At 42.5% G+C, this 12,841-nt stretch overlaps 1 protein-coding gene across 4 annotated transcripts in view; it reads right to left on the minus strand.

Annotated features, from left to right (window-relative positions):
* The window catches only part of LOC109426613 (uncharacterized), a 678,826-nt gene that overhangs the window by 409,291 nt on the left and 256,694 nt on the right, over positions 1-12,841 (minus strand). For all 4 annotated transcript variants that reach the window (XM_062853560.1, XM_062853561.1, XM_029869670.2 and 1 more), the window contains 2 exons: positions 3,252-5,565; positions 340-469 (listed from right to left, as the gene is read on the minus strand). In XM_062853560.1, coding sequence (XP_062709544.1) covers positions 340-469; positions 3,252-5,124 — 2,003 coding nt within the window. In that variant the 5' untranslated portion in view covers positions 5,125-5,565. The remainder of the gene's footprint in view (positions 1-339; positions 470-3,251; positions 5,566-12,841) is intronic.

The raw sequence follows: 12,841 nt of genomic DNA on the forward strand, positions 1-12,841 counted from the left end.
ATTTCCCTGTTATCCAGAAGGTGAGTAGAGTGCAATGATAAATTTACATTAAAATTGGTTGTGATATCAGCGGAAAAACTGCTTTTGATTTTCTGGCAAAGGATGATGGTTTGTTTCATCCAGTCATCGGCCAAACGGTATGCGGCCAAATGACCCGGAACGGTATTGACTGGGTGTAAACTCCTCTTCGGGGTTGCCCCAAACGAGTTAACGGTGAAATAGAACAGAAAGACTAGCAATTTCCATCCCTTTCCTGATGTGATGTGACTGACCATCCGATATCTACATACCTACATAATATACAAACACAAGAATCAACTACAGCAAGTCGGTACTTACATCGGTTGGTTTGGTGGTCGACTGAGGATACAGTGTTGTAGGCCGCTTCCTCCGCCACTAGGTCCGCCACCGCCACCAGTGCTAGTGGAAGGAAACACAATTACCGGGTCCGAGCAGCGCTTCAAGTATTCTAGAACAGGAGGATGAGAGACAAAGTTACTTTGAGAAAATCGACGCTCTTGACACCGAGGATAGCAGAAGAAGACGATGATGTGTGTTGTTGATGACGCATATGTGCTACTATATAGATATACAGAGGAGGGGGTGGCACTCGATGCGATGTTGTTTGGAAAGTATAGGACACAGAACAACAAAATTGAATGATGTGCAGAAACAACTTGGCGCTGACAGCTGCCGCCACACGTTTTCGGTTTCCGTTTTATGGGGGCTATAATTGCGAATCATTGTTTGTTTGGTTCGAGTGAGTCGTTGCATTTATCTGGATTGCGTTTCCCTGCTAAAATACGTCCGGAAGCGATGCCCCACTTTTGATGTGCCGCTGGGAACTGTGCGTTGTTTCACGAATAGGCGTACTGCAAAACCTGTGCTTACGAAGGAAACTAGAGAAGAAGAAACAAATGTTGTGCATTTAACTTGTATAAGTGTGTAAATGTTGCAAATCTCAGTGCTGCTGTATTGCAGTTTACTTAGGTGGTGATTTGAAGACTCAAATAAATTAATTTACAGAATGGTTACAGTGATAGTTTCTAAGATGTGTTTGATTTTTCTATGTGTTGTCTGATTCCTTTTCCAGTTCATGGTTATAATTTCTGGATAGTTAATTCGGTTCTGATGATTATTACTTGTTTCCAAACTTCATCGAAATCAACATCTTCGACAGTCATCTGTTACTACCGAGGCTCGGTTAAGCCTGGGTATGCTGCGCAATTTAGATCCCATTGTGATCCACTAGCCTCCTGCCCAGCAACTCCTATCCCTACCTCCTCGTGGTATCGGCCGCAAACTACAAGCAACCTTAGGGAAGATCGGGTAACCAACCCTAGTAGGAACTTTGGTCGTAGGCTGACAGGGAAGGGGGATGTGCTTCGGCAAACCTGAGCGTCTGTTCTCCAGGATGAGCGGCTCACAACAGCGTCTGATCCCCATGTTAGGGGCGGCTGATCAACGTCCGAGTGCCAGGGAAGGACTCTAAGCTCAACTTTGCAGTGTGGTCCTCCGGAAAGTAGGGGGTTAGTGTAACGGAAAATCAGCAACAGAATAATACGAACCGAGAGCAACGGCAACGACCCCAGCGAACAAAAAGGACTTGCGATTGGAAACTCGGTACGTGGAACTGCCGATCTCTCTACTTCATTTGGAGCACTCGCATACTCGCCGATCTACTGAAGGACCGCGGGTTCGGCATCGTAGCGCTGCAGGAGGTGTGTTCGACAGGATCCACGGTGCGAACGTTTAGAGGTAATCATACCATCTACCAGAGCTGCGGCAACACACGAGAGCTGGGAACAGCTTTCATCGTGATGGGTGACATGCAGAGGCGCGTGATCGGTTGGTGGCTGGTCGACGAAAGAACGTGCAGGTTGAGGATCAAGGGCCGATTCTTCAACTTCAGCATAATAAACGTGCACAGCCCACACTCCGGAAGCACTGATGATGACAAGGACGCACTTTACGCGCAGCTCGAACGCGAGTACGATCGCTGCCTAAGCCACGACGTCAAGATCATCATAGGAGATTTAAACGCTCAGGTAGGCCAGGAGAAGGAATTCAGACCGACGATTGGTAAGTTCAGCGCCCACCAGCAGACGAACGAAAACGGCCTACGACTCATTGATTTCGCCTCCTCCCAAAATATGGCCATACGTAGCACCTTTTTCCAACACAGCCTCCCTTATCGTTACACCTGGAGATCACCACAGCAGACGGAGTCTCAAATCGACCACGTTCTGATTGACGGACGGCACTTCTCCGACATTATCGACGTCAGAAACTATCGTGGCATCTACATCGACTCCGACCATCTGGTAATGGTCAAACTGCGCCCAAAACTCTCCGTCATCAACAATGTACGGTACCGGCGACTGCCACGGTACAACCTAGAGCGACTGAAACAACCGGATGTCGCCTCAGCAATGCGCAGAATCTCGAGGCCGCGTTGACGGACGAGGGCGAGCTCGATGAGATCCCTCTAGAGGACTGCTGGAGTACATTGAAAGCAGCCATCAACGACGCAGCCGAGAGCACCATCGGGTACGTGGAACGGAATCGACGGAACGAATGGTTCGACGAAGAGTGCAGAACGGTTTTGGAGGAGAAGAACGCAGCGAAGGCGGTAATGCTGCAGCAAGGGATCCGACAGAACGTGGAACGTTACAAACAGAAGTGGAAACAGCAGACCCGCCTCTTTCGGGAGAAAAAGCGCCGCCTGGGAGAAGCGGAGTGCGAAGAAATGGAACTGCTGTGCCGTTCCCAAGAAAAACGGAAGTTCTATCAGAAGCTCAACGCATCTTACAACGGCTTCGTGCCGCGAGCCGAAATATGCAGGGATAAAGACGGAGGCCTCTTGACGGACGGACGTGAGGTGATCGGAAGGTGGAAGCAGCACATCGATCAGCGCCTGAATGGCGTGGAGAACGTAGGCACGGGAGACCACAGCGGAACCACAGCGGACAAGGTGGGCTGATTAGGTCGAGAAATTAAACGAGTGTAGGGCGTTTCTAAAGTTGTAGAAGAGCAGCATCGAACCAAAGTATGTGATTCATGAGTCAGTTGTGTGTTCAATATATGAAATAAAAATAGTTCAATGCAAAAATACTGTTCAATAGTGCATAGATTCAGTTTCGTACCAGTTCTTGAAATTCATAAGCTTGTTCCTGTGATCACAAACTCTACACATTTACCCAGAAGAAAGTGTTAATCCCCATCCCCGCAGCCCAGAGTTGCATACTTACTGTATTTCCGCTTGTTGAGCTTCTCCTCGTCGCTCTCGTTCAACTCCCCAGCAGCCATCAACGGATCATCTCCGTAATCGTCGTAACCGATCATCCCAAAGCCTCCGCTGTGCTGCACCGCTGCCGCCGATGACATTGCTCGATGTGCTCCGAACGTTTCCCGTCGACTATGCCTCGACGAATGCCGCACTTCGTCCGGCTGTCGCTGCTGCTGCTGTTGCTGTTGGTAGTGCATCTCCACGTCGCAGCTGGATTGCCTTAGGAACCCGTGCCGCTGCTTCCGACTGCCCAGCTCGTTGCTGGTAATGATTGTCGTCGTCATCTTCGTCGATGGATTGCTAAATTCCTGCGAGTGTGGTTGTTGCGTTTGAGCTTGTGCGGCCGTCGAACGACCGCCGCCGCCAGCAGCGGACAGTCGATGCAGCTTGATCATATCACTAACCGGCGACGCGGACTGACGCATCGATATCACAGGCGGCAGATTGGGGGACGTGAGTTGGTTAAAGCTTTCGATGAGCCCCGGCGTTGGAGGAGGCGAGGGATCTGCACTGTAAAGTAGTTTGGCGGTCGTTGTCATCGCGGTCGTCGTCGACGTCGGGATCAATTTGTTCTTCCTACTAGCGCTAGTACTACTACTGCTATCGCCTACTACTGCTAACGGTGACTTCTTGTGGCTACTGCTTCGTTTGCTGTCGCCCAGAGTCGGTTGCTTATCCTTCGGTATCACAATAGAGTTACAGTTGCTAAGATTGCTAGTGGCGCTGACGTTGTCGTCAGCGTTTTCTCGGCTGAGATCGATCACGAATGAGGTGTCTTCGATGTCTTTCTTCGATTTCGTCGCCACCGGGTTGGGCGATGTCGTTTGGTATGTGGCGGTACTGAAGGTGAGATGGCGAGCTTCGGTCGATTTCTGGCGGGGAAGGATTGGGCTGTTTTGGGCACTGATGGATTTCGCCTCCAGGACCCGCAACCGATGGGAAGCCATACCAAGGAGCGACGGCTGTCGGGATGTGCCTGGGCGATATCTACTAACATTCTTAATTATGGGAACCGGTTCGGAGGCTATGCTCCGTTTCATATCGGAAATTTCACTAACATCCAACTCGATGGACACGTTCGTTGCGCTGTCCTCGATGTCATACTGGGTACTAAGCGGATCGGAATGTGGTTCTATTTCTATGGATACACTTACTGGATCTAACGTATTGCATCTTTCTCGAATGCGGATATCATTCGATTTGATTGATTTCCTGTCGTACTCTAAAGATTGTGCTATCGCTTCACTTTTCGACGGCAGATCGTCCGTCTCTCCGAACGCCTCCCCTCCACTGTCCTCCTCATTGCCCAACTCCAGATTCACCGCTGTCACACTGTGTTCCGGTCTGGTGGCTCGCCTATCACCACCCACTTCCGATTCCGACTTTGATGGATAGTCATCTCCGGTGTCGACAGCAACCACATTGCCATCGGCATCGACCAACGACGACAAATCGCCAATCTCAACAATAACTTCGTCAACGCCATCGCTTGTGGTCGAGTTCTCCACCAGCGGCAGCCCGCCAATTGCCCCAACATTACCACCTCCCTCGTCACCACCACCCCCTTCACTATCCTTCTCGCCATCCTTCACTGTTCCATTTTTCTTCTTCCCACTGTCACTACCACCACCCCACTTGCCAACCTTTTTGCAGGACTTCCTGCCAAACAAAATCCGTCTGATAACTCTCGATTTCTTGTTACGCTTTTTCAGCTCGCATTCACGCTTGATTGCCAGTATCTTGTTCTCGACCAGCGTCGAAAAGACCGCCTCAAACCGTATCGCTCGGCTCAAATCTTCGTACGTGTCGGTGCATACCGCCTTGTCAACCTTCATCTTTTGTGCCCAACCTTGAACCGGGAACGGCGGCAGGAAGGGAACCAGCAGCGTTGGCGCATCTGTTCCCTCTCACCTGCTAGCGCCGCCCTTTCCTGATGCTGCCCAGCCGAAGTCTGTTGGTTACGGCGGGTTCTACGACACTGACTTTGGCACGTGATGGCGCCACGCTTCTTTCTGGCCTGGCATGTCTCTCGAACAGAAAGACCCCCTATAATTGCAGCTCACTTTTCCGTCTTGCACGTCCCATTTTCTTAGAGTGATGTGAAAAATGTGGAAAATAAAACTTTTCTCAATTCCAAGCAGTTTTTCGTTTTTATCGGTCGACGACGACGAAAACATCGATACCGGTGCACAACTCCGGCTGGACAATAACACTAAATGACGTTTGATTGGTAAACAGCGCCTTCCGTTTGGGACGACATCATTCCATGATTAGATCTGAAACGGGAGAAAATCAGAAAAGGAAAAGTGGAATTAATTTTCATTCATGGCACTGGCGTTTCAAGGAGTATTGAAGGTGATTGATTTAGAAGTTTTGCCATATTAGCACAGACATTCTTGCAGATGTGACTAAAAACGAAGTCGCTCTATACCGACTGCACTATATTTCGCTGCATTTTGCAGAAGACTAACAAGATTAATGATATTTAAAATCAATTAACCGGTTAATAAGGTGAACGATGGAGAGCGTTTAAATTGAGCCTTCTGGTTTATTTTATTTCTAATTATGAAAGCAAATAAGGCTAGAAATGCCTAAAAGAAATAAAAATAATAATCGAGAAGCATTTTCGGAGATTTAAACGGAATTTCTTGAGGTATTCATAGACAAGAAAGAATCCTTCGAGAAACCTATGGTTATTTCCAAGAGGAATCACAAAAGAACGTCTCGGTTTCTGCTGACATTTCTAGAAAATTCCATCAGATAATTCCTGGAGAAATTACAGGATGAAATCCTACCCTTTCTGTAGAAACCTCTAGATGAGCTTCAGACTAAATCCTTTTAATGGTTTTTGAAGCAGTCCCAAATGCAATCTCCAAAAAAATCCCTCAAGGTATTCCTGGATAAATCACTGGAGTGATTTCTAGAAGAATCATTGGAAGTATTTCCGTTGAAATCTCTGTTGAAATTCTTTTTAGAATTTCGGATGAAATTATTCGAGAAATCCACGGAGGAATTCCTGAACAAAGTTTTGATTGAATATGTAAGGTAACGCCCGGAAGTATCCCAGCAGCAATGGCTTGAGAAATTATGGCATAAATTCCAAGAGAATTCCAGAATTTCTGGAAGAATCTCTGTAGGTAGTCCAGAAGAAATCTAAGAGAAATTCCTGAAGCAAAACAAAGAGATATTGCTGTAAAAATAACAAGAGAAATCTCAAGGGGAACCACCGGATAATCATGAAGAATTAATGAGAAATCCACAGGTGAATTCCTGCATAAATTGTTTGGGTAAATTTTGGAGAAATAACTAAAGGCATGCATTGGTTTTAAGAAATCCCTAGAACTCCGGAGAAATTCGTGGATGAATCCCCGGTAGAATTTCTGGAAGAACCCTACCATAAATTCCCAAGGAATTATAAGAGAAGTTGTTTTAATCTCTGGGTACAACCCTAGATGAGTTCCTATAGAAATCAATGAAAAAAGTGCTTCAGCAAACATTTCTGGAGGATCCCATCGAAAACTTCTAGAAGTATCACAGGAGGAATGGCTGGGAAAATAATAGAAAATCATTCGGGAGAAATTCTTGGAGGAATACCAGCGGAAATTCCTAGAAGAATCCTTGCAGAAACTCCTGAAGGAATCTTAAGAAGAATTTCTGAAAGAATCCCCATGAAAAAATCCTGGATAAATCTACGAAGTGAATCTGGAGAAATGATTGGAGAAACCCCTATAAAATAGACGTGTGCGCCGCCACGTCGCGCCGCCTTCGTCGACGATTTTGCGACGCCGCCGCCGCCAGTTAAATTGACCCGGCGCGCCGCTGTTAATATTTTTCCATGCCGCTAGTTTATATTTTTTTTCTGGTGAATATAAGGCATAATTTTCTGAAGTTCTTCTTGTGAATTTTTTGTAACATTTTTTGTGGCTGCATTTAATGTTTTCTTACAGCAATTATTTAAAGATTTAAGTACTAATCATGTCTCCTTTGTAAACCATAACGGATTATCAACAAAATTCTTTGCGGTATACTCATTTTTTTTTTAAATCTCATTAGGCCCATAAACACATTCTCTCACATATTCTTTGCATATCTCTTGGAAGATTTTCAAGGCTCCTCCTTTCTCTCCTCTTCTTGGCGTGACATCCTCACTGGGACAAAGCCTGCTTCTCAGCTTAGTGTTCTATGAGCACTTCCACAGTTTTCAACTGAGAGCTTCCTCTGCCAATGACCATTTTACATGTGTATATCGTGTGGCAGGCACGAAGATACTCTATGCCCAAGGAAGTCAAGGAAATTTCCTTTACGAAAAGATCCTGGACCGACCGGGAATCGAACCCGTCACCCTCAGCATGGTCATGCTGAATACCCGTGCGTTTACCGCCTCGGCTATATGGGCCCTTTTCAAGGCATTTTACGAATGACACGATTATAGGCATATATTCCATGAAATCTTCAGAAATCCTTATGGAGGATTCTATAGAAAAATCTCCATTGATTATTTCAGTAATTTTTCAGGGGATTCCTTCAGAAAATCATACATGGATTCCAGGCATTCTAACAGCGTTTTATTTTTAGAAAAGTCCAGAATTCTTTCAGAAATTTCTCTAAGGACTCTTAAAAAAAACCCGAATGTTCCTTCAGAAATATTTTTTAAAGGATCCCTTACTTCCTCCATAAATTTTCCAGAGACTTTCTATGAAGATCCTCCTGAAATGGCTCCATTGATTTATTAGAAATTTCATAAATTAGGCCATGCAAAAAGTGTTAATTTTCAACCCCCCTCCCCCCTATGGAACACTTTGAGTATTAGTATCTTCTCTAAAATTATCACACTTTTCGGAATCCCTCCCTCCTCAAAGCGTGGCGTAGCTTATGGACGTACCCCCTTCTCCCGAAAACTCTCCAGAAGTTCTTCCTTGTTTTTGTTTAGTGATTCCAGTAGATATTCTTTCAGTGATTTCTGCAAAATTCATATAGATTCCTTCATAAGTTCTTCCGGGTGTTCGTCCATGTATTTCACCAGAAATTCTTCGAAGCATACTATTAGGAATTTTTACTCGGATTCTTTAAGAAATTTAGACATATCTTGTTACAGAAGATTCATAGAGGAGTTATCGAATTTCTCCAGACATTCTCTCAGGGGTTCCTTTAAAAATATTTTCTTGAATTCCTCTGGGAAATCTTTCCTCCGTGAATTTTGATAAGAGGTTTTTTTTGGAATTTTTCCATGAATTCTTGTGGGAATTCCACCAAGGATTTCTAAGGGAGAGTTTCCAGAAATTTATGTAGCAACTTTTTATGGAATTCTTTTTCCATGATTTTTTTTTATTTTCAGAATTTTCAGCGATTCCTTTGCAAATTCGTCAGGGGTCATCGAAGAAATGCCTAGAAGGTTTCCTTTTGGAATTCCTGCTGTGTTTTTTTTTTCAGAAATATTTCCTGGGATGGCTTTAGAGATTCTTCCGGAAATTCTTTGACGTATTCCTCCACAGGTCTTTACAGAAGCATTTTATGAAATTACATTAAACATGGTGTAGTTATTCTTCGAGGGTTACCTGAAGGAAGGAAGAGATGTTAAATAAAACATAAAAAATCCGTGCAGAAACTGTTGAAGGTACTAGAGGAATTCTTGAATAAATCTCCTAATGTTTTTTGAAGCATGATTTCGAACTAATCTTGGAAGATCTCCTGGCGATATTTCTGGTTTCTTGAGAAAAAAATCTTGCACAATGTCTAATTGGTATAACGAGGAACTCTTGAAGTATTCTTAAAGAAATCGCCAAAAAATATGCTAAAAATACGGAAAACTCGAGAATGCGGTGCAGAAATTCCGAGAAGAATTTCTTGAGATATTCCTGGCGAAATAAATCCTAAAGTGATTTCTAAAGAAACTTCTAGAAAGAATCTCCGAAGGGATTTTTAGGGTTACCAGAAAAAAAAACCTGAAAGAATTTCATAATTTCATAGTTTCTATAAATCTCTAGAGAAGTTTACGATCCCACCCGTGGGGGAATATCTGAGGATCTTCTAGGAAGCCCTTTGGAGGAACTTCCACTAGAATCTATTAATAATTTTCTGGAGAAATTTTTGAAGAATCCCTGAAAGAATCCCTGGAACAACTCCTGAAAACTTCAACAAAAAAAAAATCACATTTAACTATGACAACACTTGTTCTAAAAGTAGTTTTAGAAAAAAATCTTTTCCTTAGAAGACACGTGCGACGTTGCGAATTTCCATCTAGAGGAATTCTTTATAAATTTTCAATACCTATATCGTTAAAGAAATTTCAGAATAAATATTTAGCTGATTTTCTGGAGAAATCCCAAGACAAATTTCTGAAAAAAAGAAGAATTTGTGAAGAAATTTAGAAACATTTTTCATGCAATTCACGCATTTTAGTGGAATCCCTGAGAATCCTTGCAGAAATTTCTGAAAAGAAATTCCTAGAAGAGTGCCCGAAGAAATTCTTGGAGTTATTTATGAAGCAATCTTTGCAAAATTGTTTAAATCCATTCTTTAGAAAATTCTGGAAAATATATTCTGAAAGAATTCATAAAGAAAATTTCCAAAGATATAGGAAGATGGATTCAAGGAATTTAAAGAAATGAGTTTTAGTAAAGGATATCCTTAGAAGACACGTGCGACGTTGTGAATTTATGAGTTTCCTGGTAAACTTTCTCAAGAATTCTCTCTAAAATATATAACATAATTCTTATGAGGATAGCTTATATTGAAACATCTGATTTACATACGTTTAAATCTTTCACACAAAATAGGTGAACGTTGTGTTTATGGTACAGGAAACAAATTATTCTGTATTGACGTATTTGAATGACTAGAAGTAGTACATCACTGAAAAAAAAACAATAATAAGGTCACGCCGATTACGCCGCCGCCACCGCTGAACAGGACGTACGGCGCGGCGCTGGCGGCACCGCCACCGCTGCCTCAAATTACTATAAACACCGCCGTCGGTGAAAACTGATTCGACGCACACGTCTACTACAGAAACCTTTGGATACATCCCTAGAGAAGTTCCTGTAAGAATTTTGAGAAAAAGTCCAGCAGTAATACCGGCTAGAGTATCTGGATGAACTCCAGCAGGAGCTCCTGAAGGAATAGAAATTCTTAAAAGAATTTCAGAAGGATTTGAAGCGCGATCTTGATATCACCACATAATTATGTATCAAAAATTTTGGTCGTTGATAGGAGTTCACGACTTTCGTTTTATTTTGTAAACTAGTGTTTTAAGCATTCTCGCTTCCGTTGGTGGAAATTTATGTCAAACGGAAAATTATCCAACCTTTAGTTGAAGACGGTGTGGTGTCAAAAAAAACGTTTTCTTCCCTTCCAACTTTCATAGCACAGTGCCAATCTATCATGAAACGCCTACAAGTTATGCAGCCAAGCGAACTGTGCCACATCATCTTCACAGTAATCTTCACACAATCTACAACTTTACGCCTGGCATCCATGTACCAATGCACCAACCCTCTACCAAAAATAACCACTTCCAAAAAGCAATCTGACATCCGCATGACCTTGTGCAGACAGAGATGCATCAACGGTATGAATAGGGTAAGCGATTAATTATCACTTCCCACACTTTCCTCACAACATTCACTCACTATAAATACATGTAAGTCCCAAGCACCTTTCTCATTCGTCCTTGTCTGAGTAGCTGATCTCAAACTTCGATTCATTGAGCTTAGCCAGAGTTCATTACGCTCCAATAATGCGCAGTTCGCCGAGCACACTTTGCACAGACAAAGGGGTGATACGCGGGGGGAGAAATCCAAATAAACTTTGGCTACGCTGCTGTAACTCTGCAAAGTGACGTAAGCACCATTTCTATGATAATCTTTTTTTTTTAAATAATAACACTTTGGGTTTCTTTGCTATATTAGGATGAAAGATCTAGTGGTAATCAAGCATCTATGGAAGAAAACATAGCGAACGATCAAGCACAGACAAACAGACGTAACACTTGCGAAATTTCCATTGACCACGCTTTTAACGATTATTTTAAATTTTCATAGTTGTGGTTTTCACAACCAGAGGCGCGCGCATCGTTTTCCTATGCGTTTAACGCAGACATGCCAGATTATTTTATCAAAAAATCTGTATCTATACAGAATTTTCTGTATCTTCGTATTTGAGGGTATAGCAGACACCGAGAGTCCTATATTTCAATAGAAACTAACAAAAATGTACTACTTTTTACGATTTGTACTATTTACTGGTATTTGTTTTTCTAAAACATGGGTAAAAATGTAAAAATTTTCATGAATTCTTTAAAATTGAAGCAGCAATTTTCATTAAAATGACTGAAAATGACTTAAAATGTAATGCTTTCTGGAGAAATCTGTATCACATTTTAAAAATCTGTATTTTTCTGTACTCTGTATCTTGTCTGTATAGACGGTCAAAAATCTGTACAATACAGAGAAATCTGTATATCTGACATCTCTGGTTTGACGTATCACACTAGCGCCTTCTGTTGACGATATTGCACAACACAGTGATTCGTGCAACTTTTCCACCAGGTGATGGTAATGTGAACTGGGCGATGGATTTCCTTGAAAATCGTTCAAGGTGTTACGTCTGTTTGTCTGTGGATCAAGAACAATAACCGCAACCGCAATGCACCCAAATTATCATATGGCGACAGTCACTTTGTAGAAAAGCGGCAGTACGTTAATGGGTGGATGCCATCTAGTGCTTCAAGGGTGCAAACGCTCTGTTGCTCATGCAGTGATAACAAAAGTATTTGCATCATTCCTGTTCTACTGCTTCGGTGGCATTATTTGAGCACCTTTCGGGTCGCGTTAGTTGCCAGGACATTTTGTTTCTAAGTTTGTTCTTTAATTATTTGACATCGCTAGGTGAGCAAATTTTTAGAAAATGTCCTGGAATCGAACAATATCCTTCATAAATATTCTAGCTCTTTGCCAAATTGTATTCGAAACGCCGTGAAAATGTGCTACTGATTCTGCATTTCGTGGCAAGTACCATCCGAAATATCTCCAGAAATTCTTCCATAATCAAGTGCCTCTTCGGAAAATTTTATGTAGAATTCTCAATAAGCCCTCTACAAATCAATACAGTAATTCTTCCAGAGATTGTGTGAATACTACATAATTTATTTTGTTTATAATTTCCACTTGAAATTTCATGAAGTATTTATTTAGGAAACTTATCTTAGTATCTTTTTCAGTAAACTACTTTTGTCTAAATTTTGTCATAAACTTCTCTGTAAATTCTTCTTTATTAGGAGCAGGGGAAAGCTCTTGAGAGTGAAGTATCCATTTGAATACCTTCTCCAAGAGGCATAAAATCTCCTCTTCTTTTCATCTGGAATGCTCTTTCCTTGAAAAAAGTGGTCAAACATTTAAACAACAATGGTGGCCTAAGACGGTGCAATTGTCTTAAGAAAATGAAATGGCTGAAACGTTTCTTACAATTATCCATAAAGTTTAGGAAACGGTCCATTAAGCTACAATGCAATGGAAATTTTAGGAAAAAGTCGTCCACGGTTTTATTGGATCCATA

Source organism: Aedes albopictus, chromosome 2 (genome assembly GCF_035046485.1).
Source record: "Aedes albopictus strain Foshan chromosome 2, AalbF5, whole genome shotgun sequence".
Lineage (NCBI taxonomy): Eukaryota > Metazoa > Arthropoda > Insecta > Diptera > Culicidae > Aedes > Aedes albopictus.